A 24,691-nucleotide genomic window follows, 5' to 3' on the forward strand; every position below is an offset into this window, starting at 1 on the left:
ATACCCCCACTGAGAAGGGCCCTCAGTGGAATGGGGCAGGAGAGAGGAGACAAAAGAAGATAACCCAAGCCAGGCATGGTGGCACATGCCTTTAATCCCAGCAGAGGTAGGAGGGTGGCCATGAGTCCAAGCCACCCTGAGACTCCATAGTGAATTCCAGGTCAGCCTAAGCTAGAGTGAAACCGTACCATGAATAAATAAAAAAATAAGGATGATAACCCAGTGAAAATAAACTGACTTTCAGTCTGTTCATATATTAAAGTTATTAATAATTTTTTTAAAAATAAAAATAAAATAAAGCAAAATAAAATTATAAATCCTCCAGAACAGCACAAAAGTTTTCCTTGACACATGTGCTTGTTTTTTTTTTCTTTCTTAATGTAGTTTAAATGAGATAATTTACATTCAGTCCACGATAATGTCAAAAAAGATGTTGCTTGGGTCACTTAACATTTAGGGAAGTCTAAGGAGTGCTGAAATAACTGCCTATGGACAGTCAATGAGTATACATTCAAGACGGAATATGGATATGTATTTCATATGCTTCTATGAAGGAAAATATTTGCTAACCAAGTTCAATAATGTATTTAAAATATCACATACTAGCACTGAAGAGGTTGACACAGGATGTTCTAAATTTGAGGACATCCATGATTACAGAGCAAAGCATTGTCATAGATAGACAATGCAAAGAAAAAGAAATCTTCACCATGATCAAATTGGTTTCATTCAAGAAATTCAATGATGGTTCCACATATGCAAATCAACAAATGACACATGGACAGAACCAAGAACAAAAACAATATAATCATTCTTGTAGATGCAGAAAAGTCCTTTTACAAAATCCAGTATCATATACCACTCCTTGGCATATACCCTAAGGACTACTCATTACTATAGAGATACTTGCTCATCCATATTTATTGCTGCTCTATTCACAATAGCCAGGAAATGGAACTAGCTTAGATGCCCTTTAACTAATGAATGGATAAGGCAGATGGAGCTTATTTACACAATGAAGTCTTATTCCACTATAAATAATGAAATTATGAAATTTTCATGGAAATGGATGGGTCTGGAAAAGATTATACTAAGTGAGGTAACCCATGTTCAGAAAGTCAAACCTACTTCTTTGCTAGCAAATAATATATATGCTTTAACAATACAGAGAGTTTGTACAGAGGTATCCTGTGAAGATGGATAATGTTGTGCCCATTAGCCACAGATTATTATTAGAACAATTTAAGTGCCAAGGGTGGGATACCTTCCAGCTAGTTGTTGGCCAGGGAGGTCCCTCATGCCCCCAAAATATTACAGTTTATTTCCAAAACTCTTGATTTCCTACAAGAACTTGATGATAAGACCCTACTGCTGAAGATGCCACATGTTTGAGCTGCAGGTCACTGAGAAATCAAGCTAGAGCTGAACAGGAAGCCCCTCTGTGTTGACTAGCTGTCAAAATGCAGGAAAGAGTTATGCAACCTGTTGGGGAAGAAAAGTCACCAATGGTCTTAACAAGCAGTGGAGCCTGCAGGCTTTATGGCTGGCCAGTCAGGGCAAATGTAACAACAAATGTAACAAATGGTACATGGTGGCATGTCTGTTTTGGAGGTAACCAACTGCTCTCTGATCGGGCTTCAGGCCTGCTCCATGGAAGGCAATTCATGCTTGGTACTGAAAACCTGATCAAAAGTCTATGACTGGGGACATTATAAGCCCTAGGTGGGAAACATCTGGTGTTGTCTAGCTAAATGGATATATTATGCCCACCAAACTTCCCTCTAAAGGCTTATATTTATGCCCAGGTACTAGCGCTATTCTCACTTTTGGTTAGAGAAGCTTCTTTTTCTCAGATGGTGGTGACTACTGGGATGATACAAAACTTGCCATAGTGCTGAGAAGTGGCAGTGGAGATCAGCACGAAGTGGACATCCCTATCACACCCTCCAATGCTCAGTGGCCGTTGCAAAACAGATGGTGGAAAGAATGTAAAAGCCAAAGGAAGGGAAGGACTGCTTACAGTGCGGTCATCCAGATACAAAGTGGCCTTGATGTTCATGGCCTCACAGGGGCTGACACTACCTACACAAGAGCTGCATAATAAGAGGGAAGAAATGATGACATCAACATAGAAGAGTGGCTAGTTAGAAAGAAGAGATTCAGTGTAGGGGGGATTTGGGAGGGGATAAGGGGAATGATGGGAGGAGATTGATTGTATTTCTTATGGAAGTTGTCAATAAAAGTTAAAAAAAAAAGAGGGAAAAAATAAGCCAGGTCATTAAAAAAAAACCCACTAACCCCCCCCCCCATGGGAAGTATCTTCATTAAATTAAAAAAAAAAACACCTTGATGTGGGTTTGGTAGCATGCACCTATGATCCTAGTACTTGGGATAGGGAGGCAAAAGGATGAAGAGATGAAGGTCATTCTTGGTTACAGTGTGTTCTTGACTAGCCTAGGCTATATCAGACCTTGTATCAGAAAGAGGGGGGGAGGAAGGAGCAAAAAAAATGTCATGAAAGTAGAAGGAAGACTGTTGGAGAGATTGGGGGGACCAGCAGGAGGTGGGAAGGGAACAGGATATGGTGAAATGGGTGAATGTGATCAAAGTAAATTACATACATGTATCAAACTGTCAGAATGAAATCCATTCTTTTACATAAATAATACATGAAGATTGGTTTCAAATAACATAAAAATACATATTAAAACTACAATGAGATACTGCTACATATCTATTAGAATGTCTAAACAGCTTGGTGTGGTGGTGCACACCTTTAATCCCAGCACTTGGGAGGCAGAGGTAGGAGGATCACCATGAGTTCGAGGCCACCCTGAGACTACAGTGAATTCCAGCTCAGCCTGAGCTAGAATGAGATCCTACCTTGTAAAACAAAACAAAACAAAAAACACAACAACAACAACAAAAATATATTAGAATGTCTAAATTGAAAATAAAATCTGGTGATGCCAAGCATGGTGGCAAGGATACCACAACTGGAAGTCTTATGTTGGTCATTTGAAGAATAAAATGCTATAATCACTATTCCAGTATCTTATAAAGTATGCTTTATAAAGTCTTATAAAGTACAACTATACAGATACTTTATAGAGCATGTTAGAAAATTAAATACGCACTTGATGAATCAGTTAAACATACAACTGATGACCAGCAAGCCCAGTTCTGAGTATTTTTCCTAAAGCCTGGTTTTTCAACAGCAGCATCTTGACATATGGGGCTGGATAGCTCTTGTCATGGGGGTTATACTACGCATTGTAGAACATGCATCAGAATTCCCACTAGGCACCAGTTACAACACTGGTCTCTGTCAGTGAGATCTTATTTATAAAAAACTCTAAATTTTTACTACAAAGAAACTAATAATAAATGAAAGATAAATTCAGCAAAGCCTTAGGATATGATATGATATCAACACCTAAAATGTTGAATTTTGAACAATGAACAATCTAAAAAGGAAATTAAGAAACTGCCTTTGGGGCTGGAGGGAAGGCTTAGTGGTTAAGGCGTTTGCCTGCAAAGCCAAAGGACCCAGGTTCGATTCCCCAGGACCCACATTAGCCAGATGCACAAAATGGCACATGCATCTGGAGTTCATTTGCAGCAGCTGGAGGCCCTGGCCCACCCATGTTCTCCCTTCCTCCCTCTCTCTCTCTCTCTCTCTCTCTCTCTCTCTCTCTCTCCTGGCCCACCCATGTTCTCCCTTCCTCTCTCTCTCTCTCTCTCTCTCTCTCTCTCTCTCTCTTTCCCTCCCTCTGTCAAATAAATAAAAATAAAAAAACACCTTTGATAACTCAATTCTGGTACCACTGAAAACTAGTCTGCAATGTTAAAGAGTTGGTTCACAGGACAGGTTAGCAACATATATGCAGACCTCTCTTCCAACCAGGAATCTTTTTTATTATTAAATGAAAACTTTGTATGGACACATCATATGTTATTGCCACCATTTCCCTCCTCCCTGGCCCTACTCCACTGAGGGCCCTCCCTAGTGGGATTGCTGGTAATCACCATGTAGTTGTAGGCTATGCGTTGTGAGAGCAGCGGTCTCTCATTGTGGAGAGGGCTATGTCTCTGGATATTTTTTTTCCACCCTGTGGCTTTTATGTTCTTTCAGCCTCCTTTTCCACAAACTTCCCTGAGCCTTGGTGGCTATGCTTTAATTCTACTTTAGTATTGGCTTTTCAGTAGCTTCTAGATACCTGCTTTGGCGCAATTTGAGTATCCTCAGTGGCTATCTGAATCACCCTGGCCCAGGTTAGTGCTAGTCCAGTTTGCCAGTACTAGATAGTTCACTTCAGTCTTGTTTTATCTTCCATTTGCTGGGGCAAGGTGTGATGCCCTGCATCTGCTCTACCATCTTTTCCCTGCCATGATGAAGCTTCCCCTTAAGACTGTAAGCCAAAATAAGCCCTTTCCTCCCACTGAAAAAGGAAATTAAGAAAACAATCAAATTTGTAATAGCATTAAAAAGAATAAAATACTTGGCCTAGAGAGATGGCTTAACAGTTAAGCACTTGCCTGTGAAGCCTAAGGACTCTGGTGGTTTGAGGCTCGATTCCCCAGGACCCACATGACCCAGATGCACAAGGGGACACATGTGTCTGGAGTTTGTTTGCAGTGGCTGGAGGCCCTGGTGCTCGTTCTCTCCCCGCCCCCTGCCTTTTTATCTCTGTCTGTCACACTCAAATAAATAAATAAAAATAAACAAAAAAATTTATAAAAGAATAAAATACTTAAGAGTAAATTCAACTAATGAGACAAATATTTGTATAATAAAAGTTGTAAGATGTAGCTGAAAGAAAGAAAAGTAAATATAAATAAGTATAAAGACATATATGCTCATTAAAGACCATGAGCCACCAAGCAATCATCAAACAAAAAGGTTGGATATCTCACACTTTCAAATACTTTTTTTTAAATTTTTTTGTTCATTTTTTATTTATTTATTTGAGAGTGACAGGGAGAGAGAGAAAGAGACAGAGAGAGAGAGATTGAGAACGGGCGCGCCAGGGCTTCCAGCCACTGCAAACAAACTCCAGATGCATGCGCCCCCTTGTGCATCTGGCTAACGTGGGTCCTGGGGAACCGAGCCTCGAACCGGGGTCCTTAGGCTTCACAGGCAAGCGCTTAACCGCTAAGCCATCTCTCCAGCCCTCAAATACTTTTATGTAGTTACTTTTGAAGTCAGAAAGAGTATGGTTCTAGAATAAGGATAGACATGAATCTTTGGAATATAATAAAGTTCAAAAACAAACCTTTGAGAACGTGGTCAACTGATTTATGTAAGGATGTCACATCCATTCAGTGTGAAAAAAATATTCCTTTCAACAAATGGTGCTTGGAAAACCCAGTGCAAAGGGATGAAGACCTGATCATAAGAGCTGAAACTATAACATTCTTAAAAGAAAATATTTGGGCTGGAGAGATGGCTTAGCAGTTAAGTGCTTGCCTGTGAAGCCTAAGGACCCCGGTTCGAGGCTTGATTCCCCAGGACCCACGCTAGCCAGATGCACAGGGGGACACACGCATCTGGAGTTTGTTTGCAGTGGCTGGAGGCCCTGGCGCGCCCATTCTCTCTCTATATCTGCCTCTTTCTCTCTCTGTTGCTCTCAAATAAATAAATAAAAATAAATTTAAAAAACAAATAAAATATTTGTGACACTGGTTTTGGCAATAGTTTCATGGATACAAAGATAAACTTGGGGCTGAGGAGACTGCTAAGTGGTTAAAGCATTTGCTTGCAAAACCTGACAGCCTAGATTTGATTTCCCCATATACATATGAACCTAGATGCACAAAGTGGTGCATGCACCTAGTTTGGTTTCAGCAGTGAGAGACCCTGGTACACTCATTCTCTGTCTCTATGTTTCTCTTTCTCCTTGCAAATAAATAAATAAATAAATATTTTGAAAGAAAAATGACATGACCAAAATATTGAAAATATGCATCAAGGGACACTACCAAGACAGTGAAAAAGACAACCTATAGAATGATTAAAATATTGGCAAATTATACATCTGTTAAGGGGTTATAATTCATTATACAGAAGAAACTTCTATAACTCAGTAACAAAAAAAAACTTAACAATAAAATTTTAAAAATAGGGGTTGGGGTTTAGAGATGGTTTCATGGTCGAAGGTGCTTGTTTACAAAGCCTAATGGCTTAGGCTTGATTCCTCAGTACCCACATAAAACCAGATCGATAAAGTGGCACATGCTAGGGGCCCTGGAGTGCCCATTAACACACATTGTCTCTGCTTGCAAACAAATAACAAATAAACTTAAAGAGAAAAACGTAGGGAAAATAGTTGAACAGACATTCCTACAAAGAAGATAAAAAATGACAAATGAGGGCTGGAGAGATGGCTTGGTGGTTAAGCACTTGCCAGTGAAGCCTAAGGACCCCGATTCAAGGCTCGATTCCCCAGGACCCACGTTAGCCAGATGCACCAGGGGGCGCACACATCTGGAGTTCGTTTGCAGTGGCTGGAGGCCCTGGCATGCCCATTCTCTCCTCTCTCTCTCTCTCTCTCTCTCTGTCACTCTCAAATAAATAAATAAAAAACTTTAATAAAAAAAAAAGACAAATGAGTCCATGGAAAGATGGTTAACCTCACTATTCATTAGGAAAATGAAAATGAGTAATACAATGACATACCACTCTATATTGATTAGAATGACTATTATGAAAGTGAGGGAAGGAACAAGTATTTGAAAAGATATAAAAAATGTGCATTGCTGGCAGGAATATAAAATTGTGTAGTCACTGTGGAAGATGACTGGTCTTTCTTAAAAATCTCATAGATCAGAAGTAAGCTGCTTGTATTTTGAATGACTCTATACTTGCTTCCATTATGTTTTAGGTTCACTTCCCTTTTCTGTTCTCTGGAGACAAGTGCAGCTGCTCAGAATCCTTTATAGAAATGTTTTCTTCTAGAAGTTTCCCAAGGGTCATTACTAAGTGTAAGAAATATTGGGAAGACCACAGTAGATTTGTATATGAGTCATTTTCCACCTGCATATGGTTAAGTGTACTTACTTACAGAACAGCTTTTATCAAATAAAAAGGCACAATGGAGCATCCAGTTATTTCTTTCCTGGAGGTTAGTCTTTAAATGTTTTATATTTAATTTAATTTATTTATTTGAAAGAGAGAGAGAGAGAGACAGCTAGAGAGAGGGAGAGACAGAATTGGTGCGCCAGGGCCTGTAGCCCCTGCAAATGAACTTCAGATGCATGTGTCACCATGTGCATCTGGCTTATATGGGTACTGGAGAATCGAACCTGGGTCTTTAGGCTTTGCAGGCAAGTGCCTTAACCGCTAAGCCATCTCTCCAGCCCCTTAAATTTTTAATTGTATTTTATCTTCATTGTCTTCTCAGGAATATGTGGTCAGTGCCTTGAACATCATTAAAACAACTTCAGTATCCTAAGATCTCTCCATATCAAAGTTCTCTCTAACTCTCCCTACATTTCTAAGTTGCATAATAGGCACAGTCCTGGCTAAAGGGCTCACAACTAATTGCCAGAGAGGCAAAAAGCAGTTTCAAAAACCCATGGATCTTTTAAATTTTTTATTTATTTTTAACATTTTCATACATGTACATAATGTATTTTGATCTTATTCCCCCCATTACCCTCTCTTCTCCTCCTTCTACTAACACTCATCCTCCCATTAACCCTCACATTCACTTTCATGCCCTTTTTAAACCCATTCAATTAAATGATCCTGGATATAAGATTATTTACTGTGGAATGTGCATCTTATCAGTAGCTACACCACTGATGAACTTGACTCCTCTTTTCCCAGCAACCATTAGATGCCATTGGGTAATCTGAGAGGTTTTGGGTCTCATGTATCCTTTTCCCATGAATGGTAGAATATTTACAGGCTTAATTCTGTGCTGGAAACTGTAGCTGCTGTGAGTTCATGAGTGTAACAAGTATGTCACATCTAGGTGTCAGAGTTTTGCAGCTCTCCTCACCATCCTCCTACTTTTGCACTTTCTGTTTCCTCTTCTTCAAGATTCCCTGAGCCTTTGAGTGAGGAGTTTAGATGCCCTGAAAAACCCATGATCATAACAACTTCCGTGATGAAGAGAAAACAGAAGGTAAACAGGGAAGGAGGGAGAATGTGAATGGCTAATCAAAGGGCATAGAAGTCAGATCTGTACCCACCCAGGTCTACAGAAAGACCTTATAACGTAAATCTCCAGAAGGTTCAGAAGTAAGTGTGTGCTAGCCTTACAGTCTGGACATCCAGGGAATTGCAAACCTATTGGTCAAAAAAGGAACTATGCTTTGGAAAAACTAACTGACTGGTATTTCCATTTTTCCATAACACAGGCCTCAGCTCTGGGTTTTCCTGAACTACTATAGCCTGAAAACAGTATGAGCTGATTATTGCAGACAAGAAAACCAGCTTCAAATTGATGAGCTCCCAAACTAGAAAGGCTGTGACCTGGTTTTATAATCAAGTATGTTTTCAACTGCAAAGATATTTCTGAAGGATGTGTTTTCTTTTTAATGAACTCACAAGACTATAGACTGGGAGAAGAAAAATAACTTGAAAAATATAGGATTACCATTTGGATATAGCTTTCTTCCTCTTCTCTGGAAGCAGGATTGGCAAAAAATCTTGCAGAATTAATACCATTTCTTTCTGGAGAGAGAAAGCTGGTTCGGTTGCTAAGAACAAAAAATATAGATGAGGTCAAAGCAATATCTTGCAGCTGCTCTGAAATGTAGCCAGGAACTGACATGGCCCTGTGGGGGTTGAGCCCTCCTCTTCCAGACACAGCTTCCTTTTGGCCCAAACAATTCCCGAGGAAGATACTTCACAACAGAGTGCTCCCTGTACTCTGGAGCAAATGGCTCCCAATTGCTTTTCCCAAGCCCTCCATGTGATATAGATCATGAGCTTTCTAGAAACGTGCCAACACATTGTATTTAGGAAAAACAACAACAAAAAAAAATAATACTCCAGACCAAAAGCCATCTACCTACCTACTCAAACAAACAATAAAGAAACACACTTCTTTGGGGCTCTTTTTGTTCCTAAATATCCAGGAAAAGTAAGAAAGTGTGGTCAATTCTTCTGATAGGGCAGGAATAAAGCTATGGATTAGTTTCCATCCTATTCCTGAGACAAAAACACAGGCTAAGTACCTGCAATTTTGCCTGGAGACACAACTCACTGTAGAATTCAACTTTACATTATTGTTTCCTGTGACACTTAGAGTGAGCCAGGAAACTTCAGCTAGCCTCAGACTCTAAAAATGCGACTTGAACGTAGAAGGTAAGATGAAAGGGAAAATACACTTTAGTGTTTTTCTACCTAGCCACAAACTATCCCACCTTCTCTGAGAGCTCTCTTCTCATATCCCATTGACATAAAGCTGGGATTTTATACTCTTAGCTAATAGTACTGGCTCTGTCTTCTGGGTCATAGATGATTCAAATCTAACAAAATCTCACGATCCTGTCTCCCCTGGAAATGTGAGTTGGAATTGAAAAAAGAGTCCACCTTTGTGAGCAATGAAACATGTAAACAAGCTTAGAAGCTATGGTACAAGCAGGATCATAAAAAAATAATTCTGCAAAGAGCAGATGTAACAGAAGGAGAGCAAAGATGCCTTAAGTTTCAAACAGTGCTCTGCTTTTTCATTCCAGCCATATGACTTCCCTTTGTGCTGTATAAACTATCTCTGACTTACAATAATAAGCCTAGTTCCTCCTTTGGCTTAAGTAAGATAAAGTGGGCTTCAACCAGAAGAAACCTAACTCAAGCCACAGGCTTCAATCAGAGGCTTACCAAGGCACAGTGTGAGTCCTGGTTAGAGATGTGTGTTCTCGGATGGTGGAGAGGTTTCTCAGGTCAAGAGGAGGTGGTCGTACTACAAGACAGTGCACAGTATACATTATGGTTAATTCTCAGGAGTTCAAGGCCAGAATCTAATTGCCCATAAAAACCATCACTTTTTATTTTTTAGCATAACAAATTCAGATGTGCTAACAAGAATTACTGGTGGTGAGTATGAATTTGACCATTCTCTTCCCTGCCTCCCTAGGGACAAGGACAACTGTCAAGCAAATGCCCTTGTTGCCTACAGGAGATAACAAAAACAAAGGGAGTTAACAAAAACAAAGCCATATATATTTAGTCAACACACACGTATTGAGAACTCAGTCTGTCAAGTATGGTTCATATGTTGGAAACACAGTATGAACCAAACAGACAAGTCTCTGACCCTTGAAGAAGACCAATGCTTTTTAGATACTCCAAGTGTCTAAAAGGCAGAGAGAATTGCCAAGTTTTTGTTTCCTGATGGCCCTTCTGCCTAAAATATTTTCCTAGACTGCTTCAGGATGGCATTGGAGCAGCCTCTGCACCTACAGAAGCATTTGCCATTTGCCTCATGGTCTATCTGACTACTTTGATATCTACTTCTTCCACTAAACTACGTGGGTAGAGACTACCAAATTCCTAATGCCATCAGTCATGCCAGTCTCTCCTGGCAGTACAATAACTACCAGCTGTTTTCCTCTACACCGACCTAAGGGTACACCTCACAGCTCACAATCCTGTCCCATATATCTGACCTTGCTCCTACCTACAAATTCTTTATCCCTGAGGCTATTGAATACCTTCTCTCTGCCAGGTTCTGAACAAAAAACAATATTTTTAAATGACCAATAACCACATAAATAAATACATAAAAATGTAGTGAAATTAAGTAAAAATAAAATTCAGTTCCTCGGTAATAGCAGTCACATTTGACGTGTTCAATGGTAATGTTTCCATCATTATAGAAAGTCTGTTTTCAGGTACTATTGTAGAAAATTAATTGAACCAAACAATAATACCTACCTTAAAGTTTCAGACCTTTTTGAAGTTGTTTCCAACAAAAATGAATAGTTATTTCCTCTGTATTCATAAGACAGACTGTTCTATTTAGAATTGACTTTATAGTTCTTATTTCTTCCAGGTGGTTTTTATATATCTTCTTCCCCCTCAAACTGTAGGACTCTCCTCAATCCTGTTCTTTGCATTCCATCCAGTGCCTAGCACAGCGCTCCACACATTACCAATGCTCTGCAACTGTGGTCAGTTCAAACTCAGGAGAGTGTGACTAGAATGGTCAAGACCTGAATAGAAGCGGGGTTAGCAGCTTTGGGCTTGGCCATTGGACGTGGTAGTAGAACAGAGTATATATAGAGCGCCAGAGATGCCAGCTACTGCACCTCATGCTTTCTTGTAATCACACAGACTACCGGGAAGTTGAGGGTGGGTAAGAACGAAGTTAGGAATTCACTTTAACCTGCCATTTCTCTTTACCTATTTTTCTAGCTCCATGTGTCCATGAGGCTTAGCAGACCTGAAAGGCTGCCTGGAAGTAAGAACACAGAAGCTAAAAGTTGCCTTGGAATTCCCATTGCTGAAGTCTTCCCTCACCATCATTTTTGCTGATGATGGGCATACACAGAGCAGTAACTGAAAAAATGTACTTGAGTTTGTAGAACATTAAGGAATTGGTGTCAAAAGCCATAGCTGGCTACCTTCCAGAAGCCTGGCATTGTGATTATATTTGTTAATTAAGTGAGAAGGTGTCTGGTGGGTCACATTCCAATCATCATCATTTATTCCTGGGGCTTTGTTATGGAAGATAAGCTAAAATGAACTTGGCTTTGTAGGCCTGCATTTGCAGGGCCACAGTACCTATAGGTTTCCTACCTCTCTTTGTCATGACAATCTAGGTCAGCAAGGCACCCTAGCTTTCCACATTCTATTCCATATTCTTCTGCCTAAGAATTTGTAACCACTGGAATGTTTTTTTCTTGTGTACCTTTCTAGGGAGAGTTATGAAGACCTTGTCCCCTTCCCAATACAGCAGCCCTGGCCAAATGCCTTACATTTCCTCTGAGGCTTGAGATCTCTATTCACTGGTGGAGGCTCCAGGTCTGCAGGTAACTCAGGCAGCACACTCGAGATACTTCCTGAGCTCATTGGTATGTAGTCATCCTGGCTACTGTGGGGTCCAAGACCAGAGGCAGTAGCTGTGGGGCTCATGGGCACATAGCTGTCTTCGGCACTGGTTGAAGTTGTGGGGTACATTGGGGAAAACCTGCATGGCTGCAAGAGAACAAGTACAGGTTGGGAATGACATAGCAGTCATGGAAATGTATGTATGTATGTATGTATGTATGTATGTATGTATGTATGTATGTGGGAAGCGTGGCTGTGCAAATGGCTTCAGTTCCAAATTGCCCCAAAATAACTCTAAACTTACTCGGAAAAGTTAGAAAAGCCTGTAGCCAAAGTTCTGTCTCTAGACCCAAGTAAACGTATGTAGTAACTCTCCTAGATCGGATACTGGAAAATTGAAGACTTATGATGCAAGTTATTTATTGTAAATTTGATATAATTTAAGCTTGATTATCAACTAGGTTTGGAATCCCTTAGGAGACGCATCTTTGGGTACACCTTCAAGGGCATTTCTAGAACAGTTTAACTGAGGTGGAAAGACACCCTGACTGTTGAGTGATATCAGCATATGGTCTGAAGTTCTGAACAGATTAAAAGGGGGGAAAGGAACAAAAAGATGGGGGGAACCTGGAATGGTGGCACATGCCCTTAATCCCAGTACTCAGGAGGCAGAGGTTGGAGGATGGCAGTGAGTTTAAGGCCAGCCTTGGACTACATAATGAATTCTAGATCAGGTTGGACTAGAACGTGACCCTATATCAAAAAGTGTGTGTGGGGAGACATATCCAGCTGAGTTCCAGAACTTTCTTCTTAGTGATGGGAGAAGAAAAAGGGGGGATGGAGAGAGGGCTCAGCAGTTCACCTATTGACCCTGGTTCAATCCCCCAGTGCCCAAGTAAGGCCAGATGCACAAATGGTGCATGAATTTGGAGTTCGTTTGCAGTGGCTAGAAACCCTGGTGTGCCCATTCTCTCCCTGCTGTCTCCCTCTCTTCTCTCTATCCCCCTTTGCTTGCAAATAAATAAACAAAAATATTTTTAAAAAGAAAGGGAAGGAGGGGGGACTTAATAGGATGGTATTCTATATATGTTAAGTAGAAGAACAGAGTAATGGGGGGTAAAAAGGCCTAAGTGAGGAGAAGAGATTGAGTAAAGGAGAGGTGGAGAGAGGGCTAATCAAAATCTAAGAGGATATAAATAAATCATATAGAAACCTAATTTTTTGGACAATGGAGAAGCCATAGACTGTTACTAGAAAATTTTCAGTGCCAGGGATGGGATACCTTCCAATGAGTTGTTGGCCAGGAAGGACAATTTCTAGTCCATAAAGATCCTACAGGGTCTTTATGGAACACCAACTTCAATAGTTTCAAATAAATTAAAGTCTTAAAAGGATACTAGAAGAGCCAGGCATGTTAGTGCACGCCTTTAATCCCAGCACTCAGGAGGCAGAGGTAGGAGGACTGCCGTGAGGTCAAGGCCACCATGAGACTACATAGTGAATTCCAGGTCAGCCTGGGCTGGAATGAGACCCTACCTCGAAAAGCCAGAAAAAAAAAAAAAAAAGGCTAGATAGATGGCTTAGCCATTAAGGCATCTACCTGCAAAGCCAAAGGATCCTGGTTCAATTCTCCCGGACCCAGGTAAGCCCAATGCACAAGGGGGCACATGCATCTGGAGTTCATTTGCAGTGGCTGGAGGCCCTGGAATGCCCATTCTTATTCTCTTTCTCTGCCTCTTTCTCTCTCTCTCTCTCAAATAAATAAATAAATTAAATATATTTTAAAAAACAGAAAAAAGGATACTAAAAGAGTGCTCATACATTCTTAGTGCTGAATCTAAAAATACTTGAAAGGAACACATATAGTCAAGTCTTTTGTTAGCCAAACTGAAGCCTAAAAGAACTTCAATGCCAAACTTACCAGATTTAAACTAAGTCGTTTGTCTCGGTGTCTTAATGATTGGCTTTCTATATCACCTGCAAGAAACAAGTTGGAATGGTGAGAAGTCCCTTTACTCCCCAGGGCCTGTGCTTAGCTCCATAAATGCAGGAACATAATTTTCATATAAAAGGCTTGGTATTAAGTATATATGGCAGTCAGAGCCCATTCTCAAACAGAAGGAAAATTAGACCTAATTTTAAAGAAATGTTTACCTGTTGGTTTTGGTTCTCTCTGTGAATGGGGAGTTGGAAATGCTTGCTGAACTTAATAAATTTTTCTGAACCTAGAAATGATGGAAGTTAGACCTGGGCATCTGAGGAGAGGAGAGGTTTGAAAGACTTCTTGCAGTCAGCAATAGACAAACTGAACAGAGGAACAAAAGTATTATGGGACAGCATTGAAGGCCCATTTGAGATCGGTTACCATGAATAGGTAGCTATGATATTTTTCTATAGCAATAGGCAGCTACTCAAGTACAGACATGGAAAGACAGAATATCTGCATTAATCTAGAATTAGAAATTTGTCAGAAGGTGTGAAAATAAGACATAAATCCATAAGACATTCTGAATAATTTTACCTCATTCAATAAGACCAGAACTCTTCTAATCCAAATCCAATGATGTAACAGGACTACTGCTCCCACAACACATAACCCATAACCCCATGGGGAATACCAGCAACCCCACTGAGTGGAATAGGGGCAGGGAGAACAGAAAAAATGGTACCAACACATGATGTATGCATACAAAGTATGTTCATAATAAAAAATGTAGATTTTTTCCAAAAAATGCAAATAAATTGAAATCAATGATGCATAAAAGTAATCATATACCATGATCAAGTGTGATTCGTCCCAGTTATGCAAGCCTTGTTCAGCATTGAAAATCAATTACCATAGTCCACCACATCGAAAAGGTTGAAGAAGATAAATCACATGATCATATCAATAGATGCAGAAAAGTCATTTGACAAAAATCTAACATCTATTCATAATAAAAAAAAATAAAGAAACAAAATTGGGGCAGGAGAGATTGCTTAGTGGTTAAGGTACTTGCCTGCAAAGCCAAAGGACTCAGGTTTGATTTCCCAGTACCCACCTAAAGCCAGATACACAAGGTGGTGCAAGCATCTGGAGTTCATTTGCAGTGGCTAGAGGCCCTAGCGTGCCCATTCTCTCACTCTCTTTACCTGCCTTTTCTTTCTTTCTTTGTTTCTTTCTCTCTCTCTCTCTCTCTCAAATGATAAATAAGTTAAAAACAATTAAAAATAAAGAAAATCTCAGTAAACCAGGAGTAGGGTGGAATATCTTCAACTTGATCAAGAAAATCTACAAAGAAACCTACAGATAACACCAAACTCAAAGGGGAGAAACTCAAAGCTTTCCCCTTAAAATAAAGAAAAATTCAAGGATATTCCTTCTCAGCACTGCTTTTTTTTTTTTTTTAATTTTTATTTATTTATTTGAGAGCGACAGACACAGAGAGAAAGACAGATAGAGAGAGAGAGAGAGAGAGAGAATGGGTGCGCCAGGGCTTCCAGCCTCTGCAAACGAACTCCAGACGCGTGCGCCCCCTTGTGCATCTGGCTAACGTGGGACCTGGGGAACCGAGCCTCGAACCGGGGTCCTTAGGCTTCACAGGCAAGCGCTTAACCACTAAGCCATCTCTCCAGCCCTCAGCACTGCTTTTTAACATTGTACTGGAAGTGCTAACTAATGCAGTAAGACAAGAATAGATGACATTATTATGTAGAAAATAAACAAAAATTTTCCTATAATATAAAGTATGTTAATATGCAAAAATCTATTAGTTTCCTATGTTCCAGCATTAAAAAGTGGAATTTGAAGTTAAAAACAATACCAGCCAGGTGTGGTGGTACACACCTTCATTGAATCCCAGCACTTGGGAGGCAAAGGTAAGAAGATCACCAAGAATTCAAGGTCACCCTGAGACTACATAGTGAATTCTAATCAGCCTGAGCTAGAGTGAGACCCCCCCCCCACCTTGGAAAACCAAAAGCAAAAAAAAAAAAAAAAAAAATACCATTTACACTGACACCCTCCAAAATAAAATAGATTTATTTAGATATAAATCTAACAAAGTGTGTACAAGATCTATATGAGATGAAAGTAAAACTCTGGTGAAATAATTCAAGTAACTAAATAAATGAAGAAATATACCATATCTATAAAATGCTTTTACTCCAAGAATACTAGATTGGTTTAACAGTCAAAAATATCACATAAATTTCTCCACATTAACAGGATAAAAACAATATAATCATAAAATGTTTTAACCTCAAAATTATAAATATGTGAAGTATGAAAACTTCACATTGTACTCCTTAACACATATGATTATTTTAAACTATTAAAATAAATAAATACAATGCCCATTCATAATTTCACAAAATAACATGGAAGAAAATAGAAATATAAAAGAAAATCTTTAATCTATGAATGATAACCATAAAAATGTACAGCCAATTACATCCTCACTACTATTCAATGATGTTCTGAATTGTTTGGCCCAAACAGTGACATAAAAAAAATGATGGGCTGGAAAGATGGCTTAGCGGTTAAGCGCTTGCCTGTGAAGTCTAAGGACCCCAGTTCGAGGCTCAATTCCCCAGGAACCACGTTAGCCAGATGCACAAGGGGGCACACACATCTGGAGTTCGTTTGCAGTGGCTGGAGGCCCTGGCGCGCCCATTCTCGCTCTCTCTATCTCTATCTGCCTTTTTCTCTCTCTGTCGCTCTCAAATAAATAAATAAATAAAATTAAATTTAAAAATTTTTAAAAATGACACATGTGGGCTGGAGAAATGGTTTAGCAGTTAAAATGCTTGCCTTACAAAGCCATAGAACCCAGGTTTGATTCCCCAGGACTCACGTAAAGCAGATGCAAAAGGTGGAGCATGAATTTGGAGTTTGTTTGTGGCCCTGGTGTGCCCATACTCTCTCTTTCTCTCTATCTACCTCTTTCTCTCCCTTCTCTCTCAAATAAAAAAATAAAAATTAAAGAAATATATTTTTTTAAAAAATGACACATGTAAAAATATTATACTAACCCTATGGTCCACCTTATGTTGCTTTATTGCAACATGGTCTTGTGTTCTGGAAACGGCCATGGGCAGTATGAAGCAGATTTGCTAGATGCTAGATCCCATGGGGCCATGAGGATGAACCATGGATTGCAGTGGAGACCCAGTGGAGATGCTAGGACCACGAAATGGCTGCTAAGGAAAGCTGCTGGCCCCAGGGAAGTTTCCCAGGACTGTGAGTAGCCTAGCTGGAGGGGCGGAATTGGAATGCCAGAGACTTATTGCTGGTTAGAACTATCAGACTTGGAGATTTGTCACTGGCTAGAGTTGCTGTACTTGAAGCTACAGAATTTGATGTTTGCCCTGGTTGTTTTAAATCTTGTATTGGTTGAATATTTCTTTACTATGCCCAATGCCATCTTTTGCAGTGTGAATGTTTATTTTTTGTCATTACGGGTTTTTTGAGGTTATTTTTTGGTATTATGGCTCAGTTAAAAGATCTTGAACTATGGGGATGTTTGAACATCATTGGGATTGATAAAAACTATGGGGACTTTTAAAGTTGGACTGAAGGCATCGTATTTTACATCATGTATGGATATCAGTTTATGGGGGTCAGAGGTGGAATGTGGTGGTTTAATTCAGGTGTCCCCCGTACACTTAGGTGTTCTGAATGCTAGGTTCCCAGCTAATGGAGATTTCGTAATTAACACCTTCAGGAGGCAGTGTTATTGTTGGGGGTGGGCTTATGGGTTTTATAGCCAGTTTCCCCATGCCAGTGTTTGGCACACTCGCCTGTTGCTATGGTCCACCTTATGTTGGGCAGGGGTGATGTCCACCCTCTGCTCATGCCATCATTTTCCCCTTGCCATCATGGAGCTTCCCCTCGAACCTGTAAGCCAAAATAAACCTCTTTTTTCCGCAACTCCTCTTGGTTGGGTGATTTCTACCAGCAATGCGAATCTAACTGCAGCACTCAACAACAAAAAACTATTATGGAAATTCAAATAAAAACAAAAATGAGAGCCAGGCATGGTGGTGCACACCTTTAATTCCAGCACTTGGGAGGCAGAGGTAGGAGGATCGCCACAAGTTCGAGGCCACCCTGAGACTACATAGTGAATTCCAGGTCAGCCTGAGCTACACTGAAACCCTAACTCAAAAAACAAACAAAAAAAAAAAAAGAAAAGAAAGAAAGAAATTACTTCAACCAAGGAAAAATGACTATCATCAAAATGACAAGAATAACTAGTGCAAGGATGTGAAAAAGGTGAGCAGTTATACATTGTTATAATATAAATTAATGCAGCAACTACGGAAAATAGCATGAAGTTTCCTCAAAAATTAAAAAACGAAGCACCATGTGATCCACCGATCTCAGTACTAGGGTTATATATCCAAAGGAAATGAAATCAAAATATCGAGACATCTGCACTCCCGTGTTTACTGAAGTACTATTCACATTAGTTGATACAGAACTGGCAAAGGCGTCCATCAACAGATGAATGGAAAAAATGTGAGATTGTGTGTGTGTGTGTGCGCGCGCGCGCGCGCGCGCGTGTGTTGGCATGTATACAATGGAATGTTATTAAGCCATAAAAAGAAGGAAGTCTTATTGTTGACAACATGCATGAACTTGAAGGACATCATGTGAAGGCAAAGAAAAGCAAAATGCTACTTGATCTCATGTGTTGAATCTAAGATCAAACAAAAATAAAGGGTAGCCATGAGGTTGCCAGGGACTTGGCAGTACAAGGAAATGAGGAGATGCTACTCAAAGGGTGTAAACTTTTAACTATAACATGAACGCGTTCAATGGATTTGATATATAACATAGGTTGCAATGAGTATGTTAAGTAATCTAATTGTGATGATCATTACAGGGTGAATATGCATATGAAGACTGAGAGAATTTTTCCACCAAATATCAAGACATAAAGATATAGTAACTAAGAAAGTGTGGTACTGATAAAAGCTAGACCCCATGGGATAGAAAGCAGAGCCCAGATTAAGACAGACCCTCACATACCCAGGCACATGATGGATGACAAAGAGGGTGCTGGAGAGCCACTGGGATAGGACACCCTTTCCAATGTCAGAGCCCTGTTACTAGATGAGGATCCAGGTGGGATAAAATGAACCTTACCCCACTCTGTTGCCACATACCAACCCTAAATCCAGGTGGATCATCACAGAAAACGGAGAATATAAAACTAAATGTTCTCTCTGCTTTGTCAGACCCATTTTGCTTCTTTCTATTCCCCACTACTGTTTCATGATTAAAAAAAAAAAAAAGCCGGGCGTGGTGGCGCATGCCTTTAATCCCAGCACTCAGGAGGCAGAGGTAGGAAGATTGCTATGAGTTCAAGGCCACCCTGAGACTCCATAGTGAGTTCCAGGTCAGCCTGGGCCAGAATGAAACCCTACCTTGAAAATGCAAAAAAAAAAAAAAAAAAGTGTTTTTGTCAGCTTTAACTTTTGTCTTCTTTTATGTAAAACAACACAACCTGTTTTATGCTTGTCTTCAAATTGTAATTATTTTGTTCTTCAATTTGAGACTTTTCTTTTATTGTCATGCTTTATTATTTTACTGACTTTATTCATTTATGTTTCTAAATTTTGTTTAATTGCTTTTATTTCTCCTTTTTGTCACCATTCCCATGTTAGCACATTAAGAACTTCTGTGCTATCAGTGTATGCCCATTTTACTGGAGTTGGCTGAAGGAAGCAAGAGGTGTGATGGTCAGATCATGAGGGCTTTGGATCTTTACAGATTAACTTATTTCCTCAGCCAGAATGAGAGATATGAAAATAAAGTTGCCTCCATTACACTTTAAATATATAATCCTGATCCTTGGCCTTAGTAGGTAATAATGGTATGTGGAAGATTATATTTGTGGGGACAGAGAGAATAAATATGAGTCTTTGTGTCTATCTGAGACCTACAGGCTGACATAAGAATGTCCAGAGAAACCAAAATTGTTGCTGAAAAGCCAGACTGAGGTTATTTGTGTGTACTTGCTTCTGAAGGCCACAGAAACCTGGGAGGGGAGAGGCAGAAGATGGAACTGGACTCGAAACTGCAAGGCAGTCTTGTGCTGGAGGGATATCAGTGTTCTAAACTGGCGCAGCTGAGTCAGAACTGCACGTACGTGCACATCCAGTTAGGATTTGGAAAGAACACCTCGGGTGGGCTGATGCGTGAGGCGAGTGGGATTGATGAGAATAACAAAAAGCTATGGTGTACAGTCTCATGAACCATTTTGCATGTGAGAGGCAGAGAAGAGAATAGGGTCAAGCTGAAGCAAAGAACATCACCAAGAAGTACCAAATGTGTCCTCAAGAAACTCTAAACAAACATTAGCAGACTGGTCTCAGGTGAGGTGACTATTATCTGGGCAAGCAAAGAGCCTGTGCTCCAGCTTTCTGAAACATCTAAAGCAACCGAAGAATCTGCCCTGGTGGCGAGGCTCAAAGGAAGGGTCAGGCCACCCAGGAGCAAGAGAACCTTCAGGAGAGTTTGTCATCATAGGCCCAGGCCAATTATGAACCTGGGCTGGTTTGAACAAGTAATGCTGTCATGCAGACACAAGGTTTGAAGAAGAGCCAGACAGGGCAATCCTTACCCAGGTTTCTTTCTATATATCTGAATCTTCTTAACACTCACCTTTCCATGACCCCATGTGGTCCAAACCAGAGAGAGAGATTCTTCTTGGCACCAGAGTGCATTCTGGCTTCTTGCTATTGCTGTACCGGGTCCATAGGAATTGGTCTTCTTGGCGCCGTTCAGACAGATGGCTTGGCTTAGGAGGACGGGGAGGTGGAATGTTGGACATAAAATCTAGTTCTTTTGCCCCACAGGACAAGGAACCTTGGTTTTTGTCTACATGAATTGCTGGATTTAAGCAAGTTTCCAGCAATGGTGAAGAAGATATGTGGTCTCTGGATGGGCTGTTGATTTCTCTATTCCAGATCAGAGCAGCCTGGGGCCTGGTGAAAGGTGCCTCTTGAGGACCATTCCCATGGCGTGAGGGGTGGACCAAATTATTGGAGGTAAGTGGCTGCAGGCCATCCAGAAAAACATCATCAAATGAGGTCTGTTCCAATGAGCGGTCTGAGTTTGACCAGCTATCACATCTGGTGGGAAGACTAAGAGAAGAAAAGCATGTGAAGTTGATTGATGTGTATGTAGCCATACACACACAACAAAATCCATGATGGCCTCATTCCCATGCCTCCGGTACTATGTTTTCTTCTACTTGGAGACCTATATTCAATCTATAACCCTCAGTCACACCAACCACTTGGCAAAGAAAAAAAAAGTTGTTTTTTTTTAAATTTTGTAATCCCTATAAGCACAAGGTACATATGAAAATGTAAGGTTAAAAATGAAAGCCACAATGCTGAAATATATGACTCATTTTGTTTAGTACACTGCTTCATCTTTTTTTAAAACTACATTTATAAAGTTTATTTATTTGCATATGTGTGTATGGGCACGCCAGGTTCTTTTGTTGAGTGTATCTGGCTTTATATGGGTGTTGTGGAATCAAACTCAGGCTGGCAGTCCTTGCAAACAAGCACCTTTAACCACTGAGGACATCTCTCCAGCCCCTGCTTCATCTTTTAAGTATTTATTTATTTATCTATTTATTTTGGTTTTTCAAGGTAAGGTCTCACTCTAGCCCAGGCTGACCTGGAATTCATTATGTAGTCTCACGCTGGCCTTGAATTCACAGTGATCCTCCTACCTCTGCCTCCCGAGTGCTGGGATTTAAAGGTGTATACCACTACTCCTGGCTCCTGCTTCATCTGTAATAGTGGTATTGATAATTATCATCCCTGCCTTGGCAATGGTAGGAAGAAAAACAAGTAGACACACCCAGCTAGAAAACCCTCCTGCTAAACAGATTGATTTGACGAGGCACATTGAACACATCTCAGAGGCAGACTCTGCAGGAGGCAGTGCCTCTGCAAACTGAGGAAAACGTGCTAGGAAGCGCAGCGCAGAGTCCCAGGTGTAAGCATACCTGCCATGGTGCAGTCTTCCACTCTCACAGTTGGACAGAACCAGATAATCAGGAAGGAAGAGAAACTCTGACTCACTTCTGGTTTCCTCAGTGGCTATTGTATTAGTGTTTGGGTCATCTTTTGGCAAGATGGAGCTGGCAGCATGGGCGGTATGAAGTGAACTGGCAGGAGATGGCTGGAGGGAGGAGGCCATGTGAGAGAAGCTCTCCATGGAATCTGCTGGAGAAATCATTTCCCGGGTTAGTGTTTTAAGAATGGCTATAACACTCACTCAAAATTTCTCAAACAGCATCCAAGAAACCAAATAGAAGATGGAAATCACAGCTGGTGTTTGTACTGGTGGAGGCAACCATTTCCCCAGGCTATAAACAATGTCTGGGAAAGAAGGTCAGTGTTCCAAGATTTAAGTGTTGAATCAATTAAGAGTAAGAAAAAAATAAGCATTCTTGGCCTGAAAATCTACAGTTCAATAGTCTACACACAGCTTCTTAACAGCCCTCAACAGCAGCCCTGCATCATTGTTTAGTCACTCAATAAATATGCACATATATGTCTGTATATGTGTGAGTGTGCATTTTGCATCACAAGTCTATATGCATATAAATGCACATGTACTTATGCATATATTTTATGGTCTGTCTCCCAAAAGATTCATGTGTTGAAGGCTTAACCACCAGCTTTCCTGCTTTCAAATTGATTCTCTCAGGTATTTTTCCCAGAAACAAAAATCTATCATAGAAAATTGGTACTAGGAGTGGTACTAAGAGTGAACCCTTGGGCTGGAAAGATGGCTTAGCAGTTAAGGCACCTGCATGCGAAGCTTAAGGACCCAAGTTTGATTCCCCTGTACCCATGTAAGCCAGATGCATAAGGTGGTACATGCATCTGGAGTTTGTTTGCAGTGGCTAGAAGCCCTGGTGTGCCCATTCTCTCTCTCTCTTTTTCTCCCTCTCTCTCTGCCTCTTTTTCTCTCTCAAACAAATAAATTAAACAAAAAAAAAAAAAAAGAATGAAGCCTTTAGAAGTGGTCTATGAGAAGAATTTGGGAAAGTTCTAAGATGTAGGCAAGAGGAGCCCTAGAATAGTGTAAATCAAGCTTAATGGGTTACTTTGGGGGGAGCTCAGAAATCAGAATACTATAAGAGTGTGGCTCAAGAAGGTTGTGCTCATAAAGTATCACATGAGAATAAAGACATAAAGACCTTTTCAGAATTGTACTAGAGGCCATTCATCATTATGACAAAAAAAATTGTCTGAACTTTGTCATGCCCTAAGACTTCGTGGAAGGCTGATCTTAAAGGTGGTGAACTAATAGACCAACTAATCTATTACAGGAGATTTCAAGCATTCACTCTGTTGTGAAAGGATCGCTGCTTACTTTTAACCAGGTTTACAATGAAACTGACAGCAAAAAGCAGAGTGGAAATGCTTAAAATAAATTGCAGTTTGGTCAGCAAAGGTCATATAAAGCTGGGGCTTAAAAAAATCCAGGGTTTATGAAGAGATTAACATCATTAAAAAGAAGCCAAGCCAGGCGTGGTGGTGCACACCTTTAATGCCAGCACTTGGGAGGCAGAGGTAGGAGGATTGCCATGAGTTCGAGGCCACCCTGAGACTACATAGTTAATTCCAGGTCAGCCTGAGCCAGAGTGAGACCCTACCTCGAAAAACCACAAAAAAAAGAAGCCAAATGGGACAGGTATGTAGATATGTGTAGACACTTTGGGGAAGGAATTAGTGTGTTTTAAGGTGTACAAAGGATAGCTATAACATGTTAGATAGAATTATTACCTTGTTATTTTCTTTATCTTTAAGAATGATTTAAGGAGATGTGATACAGTGTCAAATTAGCAAAATATGGGGCTGGAGGGATGGCTTAGTGTTTGCCTGCAAAGCCAAAGGACCCAGATTTGATTCCCCAAGCCCCACATAAGCCAGATGCACAAGGTGGTGGCACATGCATCTGGAGTTCATTTGCAGTGGATGGAGGCCCTGATGCACCCATTCTCCCTCTCTCTCTCTCTCTCTCTCTCTCTCTCTCTCTCTCTTTCTCTCTCTCAAATAAATGAATAAATATTTTTTTTTAATTACCAAAATGTGGACTTCTGGCAATTAACCTTGATTGTCAACTTGACTGGATTTAGAGGTACCTAAGATTTGTAAAGCACAGTTCTGAGAACGTTGGCATTTCCAGAGATGATTAGCTAAGGGGGTAGATCTACCCTGAATGTGCATGGCACCAGGACTAGGGACCTGGATGGAACCAAAGGAGGAGAGGACAGAAGCCCATCAACATACATATTATCTCTCCCTGTTTCCTGCCTATCATGAGGTGAGCAACTTTGTCACACACTTGTAGCTGTGATGTTTTGCCTCACCACAGGCCCACAGCCATAGAGCTAAAACCAAAGGAGCTAAGCAAGCATGTAACTGAAGCCTTTGAAACCATGAGTCAAGTCAAAATAAATCTACCATCCTTTAAGTTTTTAATTTTTTTTCCCTATATGATGATGCAGCTGGAACAATGACCTTGCCTTTCCTGGAGTTTACACTGGGAGCAAAGGGTCAGACAAACAACACATAGAGTGGTACTAATAATTGTTATAAGTAGAGAAAATAAAAGAAATAGTGTGGGGCTGGAGAGGTGGCTTAGCGGTTAAGGCGTTT

The 24,691-nt window shown here is 40.4% G+C and overlaps 1 protein-coding gene across 3 annotated transcripts in view; it reads right to left on the reverse strand.

Moving 5' to 3' along the window:
- Gab3 (GRB2 associated binding protein 3) overlaps positions 1-24,691 on the reverse strand; it is an 83,682-nt gene that overhangs the window by 11,951 nt on the left and 47,040 nt on the right. For 2 of the 3 annotated variants that reach the window (XM_045141090.1, XM_004672666.3), the window contains exons 3-8: positions 22,024-22,243; positions 20,661-21,142; positions 13,929-13,984; positions 11,935-12,154; positions 9,836-9,917; positions 8,607-8,709 (exon numbers count right to left, since the gene is read on the reverse strand). In XM_045141090.1, the coding sequence (XP_044997025.1) occupies positions 8,607-8,709; positions 9,836-9,917; positions 11,935-12,154; positions 13,929-13,984; positions 20,661-21,142; positions 22,024-22,243 (1,163 nt within the window). The remainder of the gene's footprint in view (positions 1-8,606; positions 8,710-9,835; positions 9,918-11,934; positions 12,155-13,928; positions 13,985-20,660; positions 21,143-22,023; positions 22,244-24,691) is intronic. The other variant, XM_004672667.3, reaches the window with a different exon arrangement.

Source organism: Jaculus jaculus, chromosome X, assembly GCF_020740685.1.
Source record: "Jaculus jaculus isolate mJacJac1 chromosome X, mJacJac1.mat.Y.cur, whole genome shotgun sequence".
Taxonomy (NCBI): domain Eukaryota; kingdom Metazoa; phylum Chordata; class Mammalia; order Rodentia; family Dipodidae; genus Jaculus; species Jaculus jaculus.